This window comes from Prunus avium, chromosome 2 (genome assembly GCF_965620075.1).
Source record: "Prunus avium chromosome 2, drPruAviu1.hap1.1, whole genome shotgun sequence".
NCBI lineage: Eukaryota > Viridiplantae > Streptophyta > Magnoliopsida > Rosales > Rosaceae > Prunus > Prunus avium.
In genome coordinates, this window is record NC_142285.1 from 1,957,030 (window position 1) to 1,978,701 (window position 21,672).

The window sequence follows — 21,672 nt, forward strand, 5'->3', positions numbered from 1 at the left end:
TGTCACCATTTGCACTATTCTTAGTCTTGCAGTTTCTTGTGATTGATCCTTTCGTCAATTTGATGTCAAAAATGCATTTCTCCATGGGTTTCTTCAAGAAGATGTCTACATGGCTCAACCCCCTGGTTTCATTGATCCCACTCGTCCGTTCATGTTTGCAATCTCCATAAAGCACTCTATGACCTCAAACAAGTATCTCTCCCCTCTCAATCAACTCTTTTTCTCTTTGAGATTGGAAGAGAGAGATTATTTTTTGTGGCTAAAATTTCACCCACGTTATTTGTCTTGAAAAAAATATTACTTCCAAATATATAATTTAATAACTGAAATTAGATTGTATGACGGGAAATTAATTGGAGCAATTGTAAAATCAGAATGATTATGATTATAATGAATTAAAAGTAATATTACAACAAGAGAGATGAGAGAAATAACACCAAGAAGTATTAATTTTTCTGTAAAGAGAAGAAGAATTGTAAGGGTAGTTTGGTAAAGTCATGTTTATAGTTTAAACTGAGAAATATTAATTTTGTTTCCTTAAAATTTAGAAAGGATATCATATTTTAAAAAATTTGTGTCTGCGTCATCTTCCACTGTCTCTCTTGAGGTTGCAGAGAGAGAAGAGAGAAGACACAGAGAGAGAAAAAGAGACTTACCTCGACGACTTCGAATCCCTGAAAATAAAACTTCTTAGGGTTCCTGTCTGCTACTTCGCTCACCACTGTATGATTTTCCCTCTCAAGTTTTTCTCGACTGTTCGAATTCTCTTAATTTCTTTCATTTTGGTTCAAATCAATGTTTCTTGTTTGAATTTTTGTTTTTTTATTATTATAGAGAATGGTCCTTCTATCTCTGTTTGGTTAGTGAGAAAACGGGGGAATTATAAAGAAAATAACACAAATTTCGAAGTTTGGTTTTGGAAAGGAAAAGGGAGCTCAAACTTTTCACTTTCTTTTTGTATTTTTTGGTTAATTTTTTATTTAGTAATATATGTATTGGAAACAGGTGTGTTGCATGTAGAACAATTTGGGTACCCAGATGGAAAAGGTTTTGAAAATTTAGTCTGGTTTAGTGAAGTGGGACAATGAATTTTACATGCTTTGACATTTATAAATTTGATATTTTTTGTTCATACTGGTCTTTTCTTTCAGCAACCAACGGAAGCTGAACTTAGAATCCATTTGAAGTTGTGAATCATTAAAACTTGATTAAAGATGTAATTGCATGTTAAAGGTACCAAAATGAGTTGCACTTATATTTGTGAGATCCGGCGGTTGTTATTTTGTATTTACTTATTTATATATTAATTTGAGTTTTGCTCTTGGATTCTCTGTATTGGAGCATTTTGAGACAGTGGCAGCGAATTGAACTGTTTGTGTTTTTTAGATGATTGGACAACAAGTGTGGAATTTGTTGGTTTTTCATGGGGACTTACAGAATACTGTTGAGTAGATGATTCGTTGTAGATTTAGATGCTCGTTATATTGATTCTGGACCAGGTTGCTCGTTTATTTGGAAAATAATATCTCTGAAGTTTTGGATATGGAAAAGATTTAGGATTTGTTGGCATTGGGATCAAATAATATTTGCCTTCATTAAAGTGGATGAGTTAAAGATTTTCCCTAGTCATTAACATTGTAATTACCTGGCTACTCAAGAAATGAGTTAAAGAGAAATGTCGGATGATTAGAAAATACTAAACAGAAAAGATGTCCTTCATAACTTAAATGATTTAACAACTCCTAGTTTTTGCATTAATATGCTTGTCAACTTCTGTCAATTTGCATGCTTGAATTTGTGCGTCAGTGTCTTTATTTCTCAAGCTCATAATAGGACAGTTATGATATCCCCAAAGGAGGGGAGATTGCGGTACCCCTTAATGTCACATCAACTATGAGCTAGCAATATTTAGAGTGTTTAAGGAAGCAGTTATTCTTTATACACGGCGTTCCATCTTTCTTAAAGATGAGATTTCTTGTGAAAACCTCACTTCCACTAAATTTTGTTAAACTTTGATCCCATTTGTTGACATGGTTGATTGTTTTAGGGACTAGAATCATCATTTAGAGCTTAGACTTTAGGTTCTAGTCTCGTATTGGTTAAATTGCTCCCAAAATTTGATACTTAAAACCTAAAACCGAAGATCTAAAGGGTCATTCTATACCCTAAATAATCAACCATGTCAATAAAATGGGATCAAAATTGAAGGAAATTAAGTAGAAGTGAGGTTTTCTCAACGCATCCTGTCTTTAACAAAGATAGGCGTTGTGTATAGAGAATCTCTGTTTAAGAAAGGCCCTGGAAATTAAATGTCAGCTAGAGTTGGCACTTTTGAATGGGATCACCATAAATAGCATCAAAGTGGCCAAACCCAATTCCTACCAGTCAATTGGGGACATGGATACAGCAACTACTTCATGCTAATGAGGGAAAAGGTGTCAGTTCCCCCTATGCTATGAGGTAATGGATTTTTGACGTGAGAGCCAAGGTTCCTTGATTGGATAAGCTATGATTTCCTAAGATGGACATGCCAAGATAGTTGCAGTGATTGGAAGACAGGTGAGATGAACACAAATTCATGTGTCCCACAATGCCTTGTTAAGTTGAAGTGAAGTGCTATATGCAGGTCTATCATTTCCAAGGCCTAGGGACCTTTGAACCTGCAAGGGTTGGGTTAAGCCCAAAGCAGGCAACACCTAACTTTGTTCTGAATTGTTGCATGTGGGTTGGTAAACAGTTGGGTATCATGTTACAAAGGCCCATGCATTGCTATGTGTGTGATTTTATTCCTGATTCGGTTGCTAACGCCTAGAGTAAGGGGGGTGGGGATACCGAAAGAAGGGATAATTTTGATATTCCTGAAGGAGGGAGGATTGTGACTCCCCTGAATCTTACATTGGATATGCATGAGGGAGATCTAGAGTACTCAAGTAAGGCTTAGGGATCCATATGTGAATTTGGAGTTAACATTTCTGGGAGGAGCATTGGTCCTTACAGCATTTGATTGATGTATTTATGCCTAGCTTTGTCCTCAAGCAATTTGGTAACAAGTTTGTCATCCTTTTTATACTGTAGAAGGAATAGGAATAATATGATTAAATGTGGAACATCCATCATTACTATTTTGTTCCATTTGTTTTGCTGGATTAATTTGTGATTCACCTGTATATTTGATTTTTTTTTTTTTTTTTGCTTTTTGTATTTATTTTGAGTTCTTATCTCCATACAATATTTCTATTAGTGAACTACTGGGTGATTCTTTGGTTCAAATAATATTTTTTGGATGCGCTAGCAGATTTACTTACCGTAGTGTTTTTCTGTCATTTGCTTCTATGCAATGACTGTTGATCAGTAGTTGGTTTTGGTTTCTTTCCTCATCTTCCTTACTTTTGTTTTATGTTAAAACTCATGGTTATATTTTTCCAGGAGAAAGTGGTGAATGATGCCAGCTAAATCTAAAGATGAAGATCCACATATAGAACACGGTACCCAGACTGTGCTGGAATCAGCTATCTACGCCCAACCTTGGTGGCGTGGAGTGGGGAACAGTTCATCGTCAGGTGAAAGTGCTACAGCATCATCTTTGGTGGATCATCGTGATAGTATGGTCATGAATGGAGCTATGCAGTCACAAGTTAATGCTAGGCTGGATGGTGGAGCCAACTTCAACAAAGAATTGCGGACTACAGTAGGATCACAGTCTGGTAGTTACTTTTACATTATCATTTCCCATGGGAAAATTGCATGTGAACTTCTTTTTCTGAATTGGAAATTTTCACACTTGCTACTATACGAAATTAACTATAAAGTCATCATTCTGAGAAACCTTTCTTTAAAAAAAGAAAAATTATATATGATTATTTACTAAGCCTTTGTCTTCTTTGTGAGATTGAAGGACAGAAAGCATTATCCAGGAATGTTATATCTTCTTTCATATATTAACTCAACTGCCCATATACTTTTTAATGCAAGTTTCCTTTTATTCAGACCAGAAAAATGGATGCAAAAACCAGCAAATCAAAAGCGTTTCGTCGTCGGTGGTTCCTACAATGGGTGAACACCTGGATCCAAATTCACAAATGGAACTTGTTGGTCACTCAATCGTAAGTACTTTCTCTTTCCCTCATGCATTCTACATGTATAAACCTTCAATACATGGAAACAATCACAGAAATGTGAACAGCAGGAATTTGTATCCATTACCATTAAAGACATGCAAATTTCTTGTGGAAAAAGTTCTGTTCAACTTATGGTTTTCCTTCGCTGTATGGGGTTATGCATAGAAGGTTTACAAGCCTCATTAAATTTTGCAGGTTTTGACATCATATCCATATTCGGATCCACAATATGGCGGGATGTTGACTCCTTATGGGGCACAAGCTATGGTATGCAATCTGCAGTAATATATATTGTTGCAGTAGTGTATGTTGTATCCAAGTCAGCAGGAAGTCTTCAATGAACTACGACAACTGCACTTTAGGTGATACTGTTCAGAAAACATGGAGGGAATGAGATACATTAATTATAATATCAATAGGGTTTATATATATCAAATCATAATAGGAAACTGAATAACCAAATCACTTAATAAAGTAGATCAAACCCTTGAAAATACAAGGAAACCAGATAATTCTCCCTAACTTAGAATCCTAATTACAGTTTACTCACGGTCTCCAAAACTTCTCCCCAAGTTAGAGGATAGAGGATTATTATTCTCAGCTTGTTACATTACTCGGAAATATGATTAAGAACTAAAAAACATAACTCTTCCTTTTCTTAATGAAGAGTTCTGTTTCTTATATAAAAAGAGAAACATAAAACAAATTAAAAGACATTAAGCCTCGACTTTCCTTGAATGTTCTCTACTCAACACTTCTCTTCAGACTCATAGGGAATAGATTTTCATGAAGTTTAAACCAAACCTTTTAAATTTTTTGATTCTGCTTAAGAAATATTAGTGTCCTCTTCAACAACTTGGTATCATGTGTCATTGGTGTACGTTTCATGTGACGCACTACCATGGGCCTTGACACTTTTCGGCTGCAAAACTGATCGTATATTAATACCGTGGGTAAACATATCAGTAACCAAACTTCAATACCAAATCCAACTAAAACACTAGGCTGAATTTGATAAATTCATTGAGTAACCAACATTCAATTATCAATAAGTAATCAATAATTTTTGTAACCATTTTGAGAAAAATTAATCATAACCTGAAACAGTTAGATAGTGTATACCTCTAACCAAAATAAAAAACTAAATTATAACCGAATCAATTAATTTAGGAAGTAGTTCACGAATGTAGACAAATTGGGAAACCAAATACTTAAAGTGATGTATTCAATTAAGATTTTAATGGATTGTTTTGAAGCTTAAAGGTACAATGATATTCAATTAGGATTTTTAAGTAATCAATTAAAGTATGGTGGTATTCAATTAGGATTTTTAAATAATCAATACAAGTATGGTGGTATTCAATTACGACTTTTAAAATTAAGAAAAAGTACTGTGGTATTCAAAAACTTACTGATTCTGAGATATTTTATTAAATGGTGTATTGTGTGAGACTTTTGAGTGTGTTATATAAATACCAAATCACATAACAAATCCCGCCCTCCTATGCGTGATTCTCATATGTGCTCTCATACTTCTTCTATTTTTCCCACTTTTTTTTCTTGCTTTAAACTGTACCCAAAAAAAGAAAAAGAAAAAACTTTTCATAAGAGAGGCGATAAAGAAACATTAACAAGAGAGAAGATATTGCCTTTTCTGGAGGTAATGGGCAAAATTATATTTTCGATACTTTTTCAGAATCTCCTGGTCTTTGGGGTTGAAAATATCAAAAGCACAGATGTTAAGAAGTCATCAGAATACATTTTGACTTGCTCTCATGCCACAATCATGATATTTCCTTATGTATAGTTTAATGATATATGTCTTCAGATGGTTATGTATTTATGTGAATGATGCTGGGTGATAGAGTTCAAGCTTGTATAGAAACATACAAGTATTTATTTCAGATGCATGACTATATTCCATATGTTTTCTGCTTATTTTTAACTGTTAATGTTGGCATTTAAAACAACATAGAAATTCATGATTTAGAGTTAGTAGCTTCAAATACGGAGTCACAGAGGTGGAGCCACAAAGTTAGTAGCTTCAATTTCTCTTATATATATGCAAAGAATTCTGGTTTGGTGCTAGTGGCGGAGCCACAGAGGCGCAAGGAGGTGTAATCCCTCACCGGAAAAGTCATTGTAGATGAAGGAATATGCCCTCTGCAGCTCTGCTGGTGTGCCCACAAGGTGCTCGATCTAATGCCTCAAAGAGGCTTTTTTTTGTTGCGCAGCTGCTGCGCGCACAGCGCACATCGGCTAAATAATTTTTCTAATTCCCTTTCCCAGAACGTTTGGGACTAGGACCAACAAAAAAAAAAGAAAAAGAAAAGAGAAGCCTTACCCACAATGTAGAAGAATGCTGATAAGGTGCAAGGTATTTTTTCACTCCACAGTTTTGGGCCAAGCCTCGACAAAAACTAGGAGTAGTCATGGGGTTGGGTGAACGTGGCTAACTTGAATCCAATCCACACTTTGGGCAAATCTATTTTGGAGAATACGAAAAAGTATCAAAATCATAAGTAAAATCCTGTAATTACAATCTATTAAAATCATAAGTAAAATCTTATAATTAAAAATCCAGCATAAATCCATTACATTAAAATCATGTAATTACAATCTATTAAAATCTAAATTGAATACACCCCCTTAGATTGAACAACATACTTTTTATTCTCCAAAGATTGCCTTTATGCACATGCATACATCATAATTTGTCTCTCAGGACAGATTACAAATGTAATGAACTAGTATGTCTATGTGTTTGGCGATCAATGTTCCAGTCAAACAATATAAGCAAATTTTGTGCTTTGTAGTTTCTTGTATAAGCAATAGCGTGAAAATCTTTTATACTGCACTTTGAATATGAGAAAAGTTGTCTTTTATTATCTGATGGTTCTTAGCGTGATGCCAGCTGCCTCCCCACTTCTATGGCATTCATCATGGTAGAATGCCTTTGCCCCTTGAAATGGAAGAGGAGCCTGTTTATGTAAATGCCAAGCAGTACCATGGCATTTTGAGACGAAGACAGTCACGTGCTAAAACTGAGCTTGAAAAGAAACTTATAAAAGCTCGAAAGGTAAACTAATTTTTAATTTGTTCGTTCTGTGGACTCTAGTAGCATTTCCTAGAATTAGACATGAACACATTTGTGCGCACATGTACATATACACAAGACACAAGACACAAGATAATCTTAAAACTTAATGCTATTTTATTTTCTCTAGTTGAAAGTGAATCTAACATATTTTTGAGACATTATGATGGTCATGTTGCGTTAGGTACAAGCAACTAGCTAGGATGAAATATTGATATCAATGCATATGTTGGTGGTCTAGACTTATGGGAATTTTTGTTCACTATGTTTATAGGTAAAAATTGATCAAAATGTTGGTAATTCACCTCAAAACATTCCAAAATATAGAATTTCTGAATGTAACCAATTTAAAATGCTTCACAATTTCGCAAAAGAAAGTATTCTTGCCAAATATATGACATGTATCAATTGTTTGACAAAGTTTTACTATCTTGGAAGTTAGAAATATGGAAATATCTATGGAAACACTAATGTTGGTAAATGTTGGTGAGTAGCAGTCTTTTAAGACTCTTCACCAATGTGGATTTATCCATGTATATGGGTAATATCAGAGAAATATCGGCAGTATCCTGGAAGAAAATGTCTTTCGTTCATATCCAGAAAAAGAGATGAACTAAACATAGCTAGGGAATATGCTTGAATGGTGGGGAAAATAAAACAGACTTGCTAAGTTCTGGACAGGGATGTTGATGAGAAATATACCCTTAGAGGAATGGCTGAAACCAAGTATGAGGAATAAAGAATAAAATGACCCATGCATGCAAGCAGACACATACTTTATACATATGGACATGACTATGTACCTTTTCAAGGGGTGTTGAGCCTTTTGTATTCAGCTGAGTGAATGATAGTACTCACATGCGCATGCGCATGCGTGCACACACACACACACACACACACACACACACACACACACACACTATATTGTGTATATGAATGATTAAATGACCATATAACTTTTCAAGGACAGCTAACATGTGCGCGCGCACACACACACGTATGTATGGCCATTTAACTTGTCAAGGTGTTTTAAGAACACTCACATTCTAGCGGTGTTAACACACACAGACAACTTTTCAAGGAGTGTTAACACACACATACAAACACACATGTATGTATGGCCATTTAACTTTTCGAGGGGTTTTAAGAAACATTCACATTCAAGGGGTGTTAACACACACAAATACACACACTTTACGTATATGAATGACCGTATAACTTTCCAAGAGGTGTTAAGCCGTATTCAGCTAACTGAATGATTGTCTGTAAACAGCGTAAGGGTTTGTTTGATATTTGATTTTGTATTCATTCTACAGCCGTATCTTCATGAGTCTCGGCACCTACATGCATTGAGGAGGGCAAGGGGTTGTGGAGGTCGTTTCCTTAATACAAAGAAACAAGATGATAATGACGAAAATTCCTCACTAGAAAAAAGCATGACTTTGGATGCAAATGATTCAGCCCAATCTGCCAAATCTAGTTTTGAGTGCTTTCCCAATACCAGCAATGGGAATTTTGATTCCTCAAATGTCCAGCAAGAAGGATCAGATCCATGGTTCAGGGCACACAAGAACCACACACTCTCTAGTGATAATGGCAATGGCCATGGCCCATCGTCAGCATACCCTTCAACGTTTGGTGACAGCAAGGAAAGTGTTTTCCTGGGTCAGCAGAGGGAAAACATGCAGTTGAATGGGTCGTCTCGTGGGGCCATCCCCAGTAAATGAGATTCCTCTATGAGGTCGGGGTACCCCTCTGGCAGTGGTTTCAGTTTATATGACAAACCATGATATTCGATCCGGTAAATTGTTTGTTTATTGTCTTCTATTAATAGAGGCTTGCTTATATACTGCAGGTGAAGCTGAAGGCATGTGCAGTCTCTCTTGGGGGGAAACCCTGCTGTGCAATGTCTATATCAGGCAAATCATTCTTGGCTTTGGTTACTTTTGTAATTATTGGGGTGTTGTGGAAGGAGATAGGTGTGAAGTCCATGTTGTCTTCAGTCAGCCATCACTTGCACTCACTTGTGTTGTAGAAACAGTTAAGAAAGCATCAGTTGGAAACTCAAGTAGAAATTAGATGTGAATGTGTAGATTTTAAACACTGCAGTTCTGTTTGAAAAGTGTGTTGTGACTTTCGTGTGAGACAAGAATCTGCCTCTTGTTTATTGTATACTATCCAATGTAGTGGTTGTGGTGACTTTGCAAAGGCTACTTCATCCATCGTGGAAGGGTATAATTTGACCTATATTTCTTCAGTTTATTTGAGAAGAAACTATATGATCTAGATTTCTATATCTATTTTATGTTTTGATTACTCTATTTATTTTCTGGTATCGGTCCATTCATTTTATAAGCACTAATGATGGTTTGATTGTTTGGTCCAATTGTGTTCCAAACAAGGTCTTGCGCGCGTACGGGAGCTACTATTTTTTTTTTCTTTCTCACATAAAGGCTTGAAACTGTCACATCCTCGTGTTCCTTTGGGGTTTTTATTTTTTTGGGTTCTTCGTTGTTCTGTTTGGCTGTGGATGTATCAACCTTTTTAATATATCGTCTCTCTTCAAAAGAAAAAAAGTAGAAAGAAAAAACAACATATGAAAATTTCCATTGAACAAAAATAAATAGAAAGTTGCAATGGAAAGTAGTTCAAGTGATTAAGAGTATTTGTTCTGCACTTGAGATTTTAGGTTTGATTTCTCCCTCAATAAATATTGCTGGTATAAAAAAATAAGGCTTTTTATTACAAATGGTCCTTGACGTTTACGAAATTATCACGAATGGTCCTTGAGGTTTTTTTGTGACACTAATAGTCCTTAACGTTTGGACTTTTTATCACAAATGGTCCTTGCCGTCAAAAATTATGTTATGTGTATGATGTGGAAGATAAGTGGAGCCCACATGTACAATCACATCGTGACATGTGGATTAAATAAATAAATAAATATTTTTTTATTATGAAAATCCATTAAAAAAACCATTTAGAGAGAGAGAGAGAGAGAGAGAGAGAGAGAGGCTAAATGGTTTTTTAATGGATTTTCATAAAAAAAAATTATTTATTTATTTATTTAATCCACATGTCACGATATGATTGTACATGTGGGCTTCACTTATCTTCCACATCATACACTTAACAGAATTTTTGGCAGCAAGGACCATTTGTGATAAAAAGTTCAAACGTTAAGGACTATTAGTGTCACAAAAAAACCTCAAGGACCATTCGTGATAATTTCATAAACGTCAAGGACCATTTGTGATAAAAAGCCAAAAAATAAATATAAAAAATGAGTATGAATGTTGTGAGCTGTTGGGTTCCAAGAAAGAAGTTTCAAAGCTCTCAACAAAGGCCCAACCCAAATCGGAAGATCTCCAACTCAATACTGGGCCACGGGCTATATATGACCGCAAGTCCCGACAAAGCAAAACCCTAAAACACCCACCATTCGCCTCCATCATCCATATCAACAGCGCTGCTCTCTCTCTCTCTCTCTCTCTCTCTCTCTCTCTCTGCTCGGCATATACTAAACAAAAATGTCCCAATGATGATAAATTTAGTAATCTGAGAAATTTGCATGAAATTGCAGTTAAAAGATTGGTGCTCCCTTGTGCAAAGCTCATTTTTAGTAATTTGCAGAGGTTGAGGAGCCATTCTTAATTGCTTTGCTTTCATGCTCTCCAGGTTGAAATCAGGCTTTTCTGAGGGATTTTCTTCTTTTTCCTCTCTCTCTCTCTCTCTCTCTCTCTCTCTCTCTCACCATTTTTAACTTTAACAAGGTTATACTTTAATTTTAGACATTTTGCTTTAATGAAAAATAAATTATTATAAATGTAATTGGGTATGTAGTGGTTGTTGAACTATTTGCCTTGCCTGTTGCATATGTGAATTCGTCCTTGAGTTTTATTAACAGGCAGCTTTAGCTTCTTGTGGATTTTATTTCCACCTCGAAATGCTCTCGAATACCAGTATTATTGTAGCATACTTTTTAAATAGAAATTATTACAGTTTGCAGTCAAAATAAGGGTTTTTATCATAAATGGTTCCTGAAATTTGCCAAATTATCACCTTTTGTTCTTTATGTTTTTTTTTTTTTGATATTATTGGTCTCTTATGTTACACCTCACACATCAATTTGGTCCAGTCTCAGTCAAAATTTTCCATTAGATTGTTGATGTGGACATCGCATGGATTAAATAATGTTTTAAATATTTTGGGTTTTTCACAAATGGTCCTCGAAGTTTGCGAAATTATCACATTTGGTCATTTATATTTTTTTGTCTAGCATTATTGGTCCTATATATATTTTTAAAATATTTAACATTTAAAATATTTTAGAAAAAATTTAATTAATAAAAAGAGCAAATTTTCAAAACATAATTTGTTTTTTTATTCAAATCCACTTGGCATGTTATTATTGGACATGCCATATACATGTCGTGTCATGTATGTGGAGCGTACATGTCCAATAATAACATGCCAAGTGGATTTGAATAAAAAAAAATTATGTTTTGAAAATTTTCTCTCTTTTTAAAATATTTTAAATGTTAAACTATTTTTTGAAGGGTTTAGGGGTTTTAAACAAAACCTAACGGATTTGATGCGGAATGTATGTGGAGCCTACATGTCCATTAATAAAATGCCAAGTGGATTGGAATTAAAAAAATGTATGTTTAGAAATTTCTCTCTTTTTAAAAAAAGATTTTAAATGTTAAACTAATATTTTTTTTTTTATAAAAACATTTCTTCATTTATATCTGCTTGTCATTTTCTCATTGGCTATGTGTGCACCACATATGTGTCATGTCAGCAATTTAACAAAAAAATTTAACAAAATCTCACGGTGGGATCAAATTGATGTGTGAGGTGTAACATAAAGCTCCAATAATGTCAGAAAAAAAATATAAAGGACCAAATGTGATAATTTCGCAAACCTCAGGGACCATTTGTGATAAAACCTAAAATATTTAAAACATTGTTTAATCCAAGTGGCATCCACGTCAGCAATCTAACGGAAAATTTTGACGGAACGTGACGACGGGACCAAATTGATGTGTGAGGTGTAACATAAGGGATCAATAATGTTAGAAAAAAAATATAAAGCACCAAACGTGATAATTTGAAAAACCTCAGGGACCATTTGTGATAAAAAGCATCTAAATAATGAGACAATTGTTGAGAGTGTTTGTGTTTATAAGGAGTTGGGCTACTCCCCTTTGCCAATTGGTTTTGGGTTGGAACCTCAACTTCCTTCATGGTATTAGAGCAAGACTTCACGTGTTGGGCGCAACAGCCACTCATTCTCCCACGTCACTCAATATGTATTGTCCACGTGTTAGACTTGAAAGTTAGCCACATGTGCGGGGGCGAGTTGAAAGTGTTTGTATTTATAAGGAGTTAGGCTACTTCCCCATCGCCAATTAGTTTTGGGGTGGAACTTCAACTACCTTCAATATCGACAACATATAGAGATCACATTGATATTACGGAACAATTTGTTACGGTGGAGAACTTTATTTTTCGACCAAAAAAAAAAAACCAAATGGCAAGCATGAATAACGAATTCTTTCTGGGTTGTAGTGAATCGAAGGGCAAACATTCCTTCCTCAAATCACAAAAACTGTGACCATGAACTATTTTTGGTCATTTCTACAATTTTCCTTCAGATTTGGAGCCTTATATATCTGCCGCATTTGTGCAATTCTGTGCAAACTTCTCTATCTCATTTGTGAGATTTAGCAGTGACAACAAATTCTGCTGCTGTTATCGACATTGAAAGCAACAAAACAAATCCCTTGCTATTAAGAAAGGTTTGCTCAATAAAAATGCCTTCAAAGTCGTGTAAGCGAAAACAGTAGGGCCATTATATAACCCCATTGATGTGCGTTCTTTTTTGTGTCCAAGTAATTAAGCACAGTGGAATGCTTTGTATGCATGTATTATTGGTGGAGATGTGAAGCACACCATCTACACAACAGGTTCAATTTACACAGCTCTGCCTTTCTCTTGCAGGTTCTTTCAATGATCGAGCAATTAGAGCTTTGCTTGTTCTTGCAATTGCTCCTGTTCAAGGAAACCGTAATTCGGATCAGAAATACTAACAAAAAAAAGAAGGCAGATTTAAGTCCAATTAAATGTAAAATGAAAATTACACTGCATCCCAAAGTTGTGTCAATCTGTGCATTGCATGATGCACATCAAATTAAAAATTAAAAGTGCATCTTAGGAACAATTGAAGTGGCACTGACCTCTGTGACGAAGAAGGCATGGAAACCATATGGAACTCTATGTGGCAATTCAACAACTGCGACCGGGTCAGATGACATTGTCTTTGCATCAATTACATGGATTGATGATTTTCTGCATGGTGAAAATTCAAGATTAGATTGCAGTCTGTCCTCAAGAAAATTCAACTTCAAAAGCAAGCTGCATAACCACTGGTAAACCCAGTTTACTCTACTTGTAAAGCATGAACACCATAGCTATAATAAAAGTGATGACATTAAGATCGACGATATATATTAAGCCGGAGTTAAACTGAGACTCACGCTTGTTTAGAGTATGGAATTTAAGATTCAATTTTTAAGAGAAAGCATTATGTGGTACTAAACAGTCCCTTTTAACGTGAGAGACTAAAATATTACCCAGTTTTCTCGTCATGTACAAAGAATATTAAGTAGCCATCATCTTCTTCAGAGGTAACTCCGGGAACACGAGGGACAAAAATAGCCTCAGAGCCAAATCTGCCAGGTCCCAGGTCATAGAGGCCTTGGACGTTTCCTCCAACCTCAATTTTTGTTTTTCCAAGCTCTGGTGCAGCATGCAGATCAAACTTCACTACCCCTGTCACCTTTGCAATGCTGTCCAGTAAGGTTCCATACACATAACGCTGCTTCCTGCTTTCACACAAGTTAATTAGTGAAAAGAAGTGAAAATGAATATTACACTAGCTTTTCCAAAATGATGGCAATAGTACCACACACACACACACACACACACACACACATATGTATATATTTTTACTTTTCAATCCAGAAATCTCCCTGCGAGGACAGGAGATGCATACCTGCCAGTGTAGCTCTCATTCACCCTGGGAAAATCCACAGCTGATTCTGATAGTTTCTTCTGGGATGCTAGACCAGTTTTTAAATTGAATCTCATCTCGTACCTGAAAATAGTTAGAACAGTCAGAAGCACCATCATGTCTAATAGCAATTTACATTAGTAACACGGGTCAAAATCTCTTACAGCTCATTTTTGAAGTTTTCAAGCTTTTCTTTGACAGACCCATTGACCATGTCTAAATCTAGATTCTCAAGGCGGCATGTGATTAAAACAATTTCGTCCTCCTCCTCCCAAGCATTAGCTATGAAAAAAATGAAGTCACAAAAACAGTCAGAATGTAGACAGTAAAAAGCTTTAGGCATAGCTTAATCACCAACCATGAAAGATCACATGCATTTATTTATTGTTAAACGACATTAACTATACCATACCAAGTTACACAATTGAACAAAAATCCATAATGGTTAGTTGGTTTAGTTCTATGGGACTAGAACAGCTAGAGGATTTGATAACTTCATTAAAATAACTAGAGCAGGGGGACTAAAATAACTTCAGTAAGCCTTGAGAAGTTTGGAAGGTCTGAAATTCCAGCTAGAGGAATTGAAGGATAATCTGGAAACTAAGAGCAGTACTACTCTAAGGAGCCCAAGAAGAAAAACTGAATTAAGAAATATGAATGAAACTAAAGAAGAATACTAAAACTCTTGATTGCCAAAGAAATTCCAGCACAATAAAAAAGACCAAAATACTCCTTTCAAGCTTCCAGCAATTCTGCAGCCTGAGGCAGACAGTCAGAACTAATATGAAAAGAGCAGGTTAAGCCTCAAGAAGCAAAGAGAGTAGACATAACCCTACGTAGAGCATATTGGTACGAATAGGTCCACCTAGCCAACTCCAAGTAGCCAGGATTGAATGTTTACAACATTTTTAGCAGAAGTGAGCATGTTCCTTAGATGAATCTTAGTAATGCCTCAAAAGCAGGATAGACCATAGGAATTGCAGCACTTATTTAACAGTGTCAGCTGCGTACCAGCTTCACCAATTTTAGTTAAAAGAATGCAGAGTTATTGGAAAACTTAATCAAAAAAACAATAGTTGTTTCAAAGACATTGATCCTTGCATTAAGATAGGAAGACAATATGCGCACCATTATGGAAAATGAAGCAATTTGGAAGCTCGAACCATCTGATTAGCAACTCATCCTTTGCATACCGTGGAAGTACACCAAAGCGAGCTTTTTTTGTTGGATCAAATGTGAATATCAGCTTCTTTTCCTTCACCATTTCCTGGAAACATGAATTTTTTTATAATAACATGTTAAGATTCATTTTATGTGACTGTTTGATGCTCAATAATTATTGTTAAGTTATCCATTGTTCCAGGAACTTAAGTCGATAGGAAATAGGCCTAACAATGTACATCACGCTAAAACAACATGCCCAATCTCCATGAGCCACTGCTGGTTTATATGTATAAAACCGAAGAAATTCCAAAAAAGGGTAAATTTTTTTAACATAATACCATTAATATGTTAAGTAATGTTGATCCTAAAATCTTTAATGTGACAAGCCCCACAATGCATAGAAAACCAAGATTTGGTCCCCCTCATTTCCAACTCCAACCTCTCACCCTTTGCCTATGACTAGTTTGAAGATTATTTGGTTGGTATGCATGCTCAAATTTATTGGTGATTAATCTTTACATAATGGATATAACTAGTTGAAATGAATAAAAAACACTAATTTTGAAACTTCCATACCTTTGGTCTGAAGTACAAGGGGAGATCCATGAAAATTGCATAGTTCTCAGTAATTGCAAAATCATGCATCATGATGGGGTCTGCTACTGTTATGGGTATAGGATCATGCATGAAACCCTCCTTGGAAATAACTCTATAAGTGATATATGGCGGAGTATGTGAATAGCCAAATGTAAACATCTCGCCTGCATTAGGTACATCATAAGTTGAGAGGAAAATTTCCTTATAAAGGCAGAATAAATTTCTTTCTATAAGAATGTGCTTACCAGTGAATGGGTCAACCTTTGGATGAGCAGTGAAGGAATGTGTCAGTCTCTTGTCATAATCCAGTAAGCCAACTGTTTGCAGATCTCCATCTTCCAGAACTTTGAGGACATCTACATAATGCAACATAAACAATTTCATTTCCACACTAGAAATAAACAAAAGTAAAATTATTATTTGAGCGCCCACAAAGATATAGGAGGCAACACAAAGGCTGTAATTTTTATGTTCTTTTCTTTTTCTGAACTGTGAAAAACATCAGTTACATCTTTATGGCATCAAAAGCAGTGGTGAAATCCGAAGAAAAATGAAGAAAAATTATTCCCCTAATCTTTTCATCCCATTAGATTATCGAATTGATTGAAATTGAAAAGTAGATGCAAGAACATGGATGAGTTCTTACAAGGCTTATCTGCCTCTGAAAGAGCTAGAAGCTTCCCATGGTGATATATGAGAGCTGTATTACCTGGAAAAGGGTAGGAAATAGTTAGTTAAAGATACTGCTTCTTAGGCCAGTAACAGGAGATACTTTCCTACTTCACCAGTATTTCAAAGATACATTTGCAAGGGGTATACAAAATTCATAAATGTTTCAAATTGAACAGAAAACTATGCACACAGTTTCAACTGTATCATTAAGTTTTCAACCAAGGTGTGGGGGATAAAAATATTAAGTACTCAAAACTTTGATGTCCATGCATGCTAAAGTATGGTGTATGGATCACAAGGATTAAATTCCTATTAAAATACCAGTGCAACAAAGGCATTACAGTCAATGAGTTGTGACAGTTCAGAATTGTACTGAAAAGAAGTTGTTATTGCGTTTCAAAAACATTGCGCGCAAGAACACCCTACCTGTCCCATTTCCATAAGACATATCTAATACTTTCAGTTTTGCTCTCAGGATTTGCATGTTAACCATGAGTAAGCCAAAAAGCCCCTTAAGGTCTCCAATCTGGAATGACACATTCAGGAACATAAGAATGGAATCTCCGAACTAAACATCTATGGCACACGCTTAATCTAAAATTGCAACTGTAACGGCTGAAGTGGTGTTACTGACATACCTTCATAAATTTAGCACCTCCAAAGTATTCTTCTTGCTTAAGACGGGATGTCCTAACATAGCGGGAGACATATGTTGCTTTTCCATCTTTGATGCGCATACCATGAACCATACTGCAAAATGTTAAATATATAAAGCAATGCTGGATCACATCTATCACTTTACTAATTCAGCCAGAGACATGGCTAATGAACAGAAACTATTTACTTTTGTTTCTATCCCACTTGTTAACATGAAAACTGAATTCGATAAGATAATCAGCCTACATATAAATTGTTCAAAAGATTCAAATTCAAATAAGGCTGTGAATAAAGAAGCAGGGGACTCACCCATCTCCATCAAACCTGCAAATGGAGCAACAAAAGGCATCAGCACAAAACCCACATGGCTAAGAATCACTGAAATTTATTTCCAAAAATTAAAAGAGACCCAGAAAAGAGAGAGGAAAAAAGACATACCAGTGATATCCAGCAACTGGGGCAAACTTTGGGTTGGGGCCCACCCTGACAAACTCTCCATTCAAGCACTCCTGTAATTCATACATGGCATGGCATTGGCAATTGGCAATTGAGAGCACATGGCAAAATTAAGCATCGAAGAATTTGATCATAAAGAGAGAGAGAGAGAGAGAGAGAGAGAGAGAGACGTACAGGAAGAGAGCCTATAACAGGGAGGTTGTTGGTGGGAGGAGTTTCATCAAGAACAGGAGCGAAGTTGCCAGCCAGATAGTGGTGAGGCTGAGAAGAATCATACATCAACTTCACAATCAGATTCTCTATCAAGTCCACGACTTTTGAAGCAAATCCCTTGTTGGGTATTGGGTTGGGCACCGCTATGCCACTGCTCTTGATCTGCTGCTTCTTCTCATTTTCAACCTCCGCCATTGTTGTTGGGTTTTCAGAAGCAAATGAGTCAAGACCAAACTGCTGGTGGTGCCTGGCACAGTGTGTGGTGGAAAATGTGTAAAGTGGTGGGCATTTTATCTCTTCTTGTCCTGTTTCGATTGGAGGTTTTGTTGGTAATGCGACCGCCACGTTTAACGTTTTGTTGTGGAACTCAGAGACCTCATGAGACTGAGAGGCTGAGATAACATAAATGAGATACTGTTTTCTCGAACTTTTAAAGATGCTGCCGTTACAGTACAATATAGCCGCTTGTATGCCACTTCATCAAGTCTTTACGTCATTTTTGTTGGGTTATATTAAAGTTTGAGTTTTGGTTTTAGGATTTTATATTAGAGAAACAAGTGAAGATTTTGAGACTGAGGTAAGTAGGTGCGTTTCGGTTTGGTTTGGTTTAGATCTCAAATCACCGTTGATGGGGAGACATTTTGAGAGAGATGATTTCAAATTCGTAGGGATTTAAGTTTTGGGTATTAAATGTTGAGTTTTTATATTTAAATATGTACTTTTCTTTGTTCACTCTAATAGTTAAAGAGTGCTGTTAAACAAACCCTCAAATTAATTGAGTACACCCTACTACCAAACTATTTATTGAATTACTAATTTACTCTAATATAAAATGATCAAAAAAGATATATTGAATTGTGAAATAAATATAATTTTAATAAGTACACCTTATTTGCCACATATTCAACCATAATCAAATAGCGTGCAACTAGCGGAGGGACAAGAAGGTGTTCGAAGGTCCTGTGGTGAACTTGAATTGATTCTTACGCTGAATTATTGCCTTGCCTTGAAACTTGTAAGAGGCTATTTCTCTGTTCTATTTATCTGCTAAACTTGAATTATAGTCTTGCCTCCTCGATTCCTTATTGTAGATGATGGTTGGCAACTTACTGAAAATAAAGACAAGGTTACTGATGTTGTTGTACAAGAAACATGAAGATGATTTTCTAGAGACGTGGTTGTGGTTCCAATTGAGGTGATATTTTGTTTGGTTCAATTAATTTTGTGGTTTTTGTGCAGGTAAGACTTTGGCGTTTAAGGTATACAAGCTAAGAGCTGAATGAAACACTTTGGCATTTGGTTTCTTTCACTTTGTGGTTGTGGGAGGAACTGACTATTGGTAGGATATATTTCTCTTTTTTCTTTCCGAAGGCTTTCGATTTTGTTTCTTTACTTTGTGTGATAGAATTAGGGTGTACTAAGGGTATTTTTGGTAGTTACATATAGGGTGTACTTAGTTAATTGGGTTATTCGAACATGGAGAATTTACTTCAAAACTACCAGTCGCCAGTGGAAAGCGACTGGTAGTTAGAGAAGCTGTTTCAAACTGACCGGTTGCCAAAATCCAGCGATCGGTCACCAGAGGAAAACGATAAGTTTTCTCCACGTTATCAAATCAGGAGGAGGAAATTGAACCGTCTTATGAGATTTTGCCCGCTTCAGCTCCAGTACCACACCAATCACCTGCTGAAGAAGTCATTTAGTGTGCCGGTTGACACACCCATTGAGATGAATCACAAGTTGTGTGAAGACATGGACCAATAACCAACCAATAAGGAACAATATCAAACACCTTATTGGAAGGTTGATATACCTGGCACACACAAGACTAGATAGTGCATATGCTGTGAGTGTGGTTAGTCAGTTTATGCATTCACCCAATGTTTCTCATATGAATGTTGTTGATCGAATCTTAAGATACTTAAAGTTAGCTCTTGGAAAGGTTTTAATGTGATCAAAACATGAAGATCTTGAAGTTTTCGGATATACATATGCTGATTAGGCTGGGTCCATTACAGATAGACGCTCTACTTCTGGTTACTTTACATTCGTTGGAGGTAACCTAGTCACTTGGCGGAGTAAAAAATAAAATTTGGTTTCTCGGTCTAGTGCAGAAGCAGAGTATAGAGGAATGACTCAAAGAGGTTGTGAATTATTGTGAATCAGAAGACTCTTGACAGAATTGGGTTTCAAGCCAGAAAAGCCAATGGAGTTACATTGTGATAACAAGTCAGCCATTGATATTGCCCATAATCTAGTTCAACATGATCGAACCAAACATGTTGAGGTGGATAGACATTTTATCAAAGAAAAAATTGAGAAGAAGATCATCCGCCTACCATTCATAAATCAGAAAATCAACTGGCAGATATCTTAACCAAAGCTGTTTGTGGCAGAGTATTTCATGACTCACTTACCAAGTTGGGCATTTGTGACATATATGCACCAACTTGAGGAGGAGTGTTGAAGTGAGTCTCCTAATTAATCAAGGAGATTTATTTCCTTGATTAATTAAGGGATTTACTTTCCTATTTTATATAGTTGTCAAATCATTGTATAATTAGGAGATACTTTCCTAATCCTTTACTGTGTCTAATTCCTTGTAAAGCACTCATGTAAACTCTTATATATACCTCCTTATGGAGAAGAATAAAAAAAGAACCTAACATATTCAAAACCATATTCATATTTTAGCAACAAAAAGCATGTCTGCCTTTGATTGACTATAGCTCTATGAGCACCAAAATAAAATTGAGAGGGGAACATGCATGCCTATTAAATTAATTATCGATGATCAGGTTAAATACATATTATTTATATTGTAATTTAATTAATTAAAACCAGATCTCTCTCTATAAACCATCACCTGAGTAATTGGGAGATCATAATCATCCTTCTACATTTCCAGCTCTTATTCACCCTTGTTTTCATGATCATGCTTCACAACTTCTGTCTCTTTACCATCGTCTCATGACAATCAGTGACGGATCCAGGAAAAAAATTCCCTTTATTTTATTAGAAAATGTTAAATTGTGATGCTTAATTTAGAGAACTTGCACTTAATATGGCAAAACTCAATACCCAAAAAAATCTATTATATTATATTGACTAGTTATGGGTTAAAAGAGTTTTTGGGCTCGTTTGGTACACCGTATTAGACTTTGAATATGAGTAAATAGTCCATGTCGGGTGTTTGGTGTTGTTGGGGCTTTTTCGTTCCGGCAGGTACAGATGAGCCTAGACTGCTGTAAAGAGCAAGTGGGTGAAATTGCCCCTTGTGTCTGAGTTCAAGAATCAGACCCCAATAGTGTTTCGAAAAGGTTGTGGAGCCTTAGGAAACACCTTGGTCTCCTTCACCAACGAAACCAACAGTTGCTTACAGATAAATATATGGCTTGGCTTGAGAAGCTTGTGGCATGAAAGCTAAGCATTCATGAGTTTAGCATTAAAGAGAGAGAGGGATGTGATTTCCTATGAGAAACAGGGTTTTAAAATAAGGAGAGAATGGATTTGGAGAGAATTGGTTGAGGGGAGAGAGGAAAAGATGAGGGAGGAGAAGTGGGTGGTTTGAGCAATTTTCCGGCAGCTTGACGAAAGCTTTGTCAGGCTCTGGAATGGCT

The 21,672-nt window shown here is 35.9% G+C and overlaps 2 protein-coding genes and 1 long non-coding RNA gene across 4 annotated transcripts; 2 read left to right on the forward strand and 1 right to left on the reverse strand.

Annotated features, from left to right (window-relative positions):
* Window positions 1-563: 563 nt before the first annotated feature.
* Window positions 564-9,540, forward strand: LOC110762433 (nuclear transcription factor Y subunit A-1). 2 transcript variants are annotated; one of them, XM_088248891.1, is made up of 8 exons: window positions 569-723; window positions 1,152-1,233; window positions 3,427-3,704; window positions 3,988-4,103; window positions 4,314-4,385; window positions 7,033-7,197; window positions 8,532-8,956; window positions 9,071-9,540. In XM_088248891.1, the coding sequence occupies exons 3-7, from the start codon at window positions 3,440-3,442 to the stop codon at window positions 8,940-8,942; spliced, it is 1,029 nt and encodes a 342-aa protein (XP_088105017.1). In that variant the 5' UTR covers window positions 569-723; window positions 1,152-1,233; window positions 3,427-3,439; the 3' UTR covers window positions 8,943-8,956; window positions 9,071-9,540. The 2 variants fall into 2 exon arrangements, with proteins under 2 accessions (XP_021820762.1, XP_088105017.1); XM_021965070.2 differs by lacking the exon at window positions 1,152-1,233 and having other exon boundaries at window positions 564-723.
* LOC148296235 (uncharacterized) lies at window positions 4,392-6,478 on the forward strand. Its single transcript, XR_015833789.1, has 2 exons — window positions 4,392-6,308; window positions 6,408-6,478. It is a non-coding gene; the product is annotated as an uncharacterized LOC148296235 (long non-coding RNA).
* A 3,449-nt stretch (window positions 9,541-12,989) lies between the features above and the next one.
* CCD1 (carotenoid cleavage dioxygenase 1) lies at window positions 12,990-18,460 on the reverse strand. The gene is made up of 14 exons (XM_021965066.2): window positions 18,014-18,460; window positions 17,822-17,892; window positions 17,693-17,707; window positions 17,365-17,476; window positions 17,153-17,252; window positions 16,701-16,763; window positions 16,300-16,410; window positions 16,034-16,218; window positions 15,422-15,560; window positions 14,458-14,575; window positions 14,276-14,377; window positions 13,854-14,105; window positions 13,458-13,569; window positions 12,990-13,272 (listed from the first exon to the last, which is right to left on the reverse strand). Exons 1-14 carry the CDS (start codon window positions 18,245-18,247, stop codon window positions 13,243-13,245), a joined length of 1,644 nt encoding a protein of 547 aa, XP_021820758.2. The 5' UTR covers window positions 18,248-18,460; the 3' UTR covers window positions 12,990-13,242.
* Between the last annotated feature and the right edge of the window lie 3,212 nt (window positions 18,461-21,672).

What these genes read in the sequence shown, in the direction of transcription:
- CCD1 (XM_021965066.2), bottom strand. Translation starts at nt 18,247, where the DNA reads ATGGCGGAGGTTGAAAATGAGAAGAAGCAGCAGATCAAGAGCAGTGGC. An exon ending in AAAGGTTGACCCATTCACTG is followed by an intron (nt 16,219 to 16,299) that starts GTAAGCACATTC and finishes TACCTAATGCAG; the next exon opens with GCGAGATGTTTACATTTGGC. An exon ending in TTGCTTCATTTTCCATAATG is followed by an intron (nt 14,576 to 15,421) that starts GTGCGCATATTG and finishes TTTTTTTCATAG; the next exon opens with CTAATGCTTGGGAGGAGGAG.
- LOC110762433 (XM_021965070.2), top strand. Translation starts at nt 3,440, where the DNA reads ATGATGCCAGCTAAATCTAAAGATGAAGATCCACATATAGAACACGGT. An exon ending in TACAGTAGGATCACAGTCTG is followed by an intron (nt 3,705 to 3,987) that starts GTAGTTACTTTT and finishes CCTTTTATTCAG; the next exon opens with ACCAGAAAAATGGATGCAAA. An exon ending in CTTATGGGGCACAAGCTATG is followed by an intron (nt 4,386 to 7,032) that starts GTATGCAATCTG and finishes GCGTGATGCCAG; the next exon opens with CTGCCTCCCCACTTCTATGG.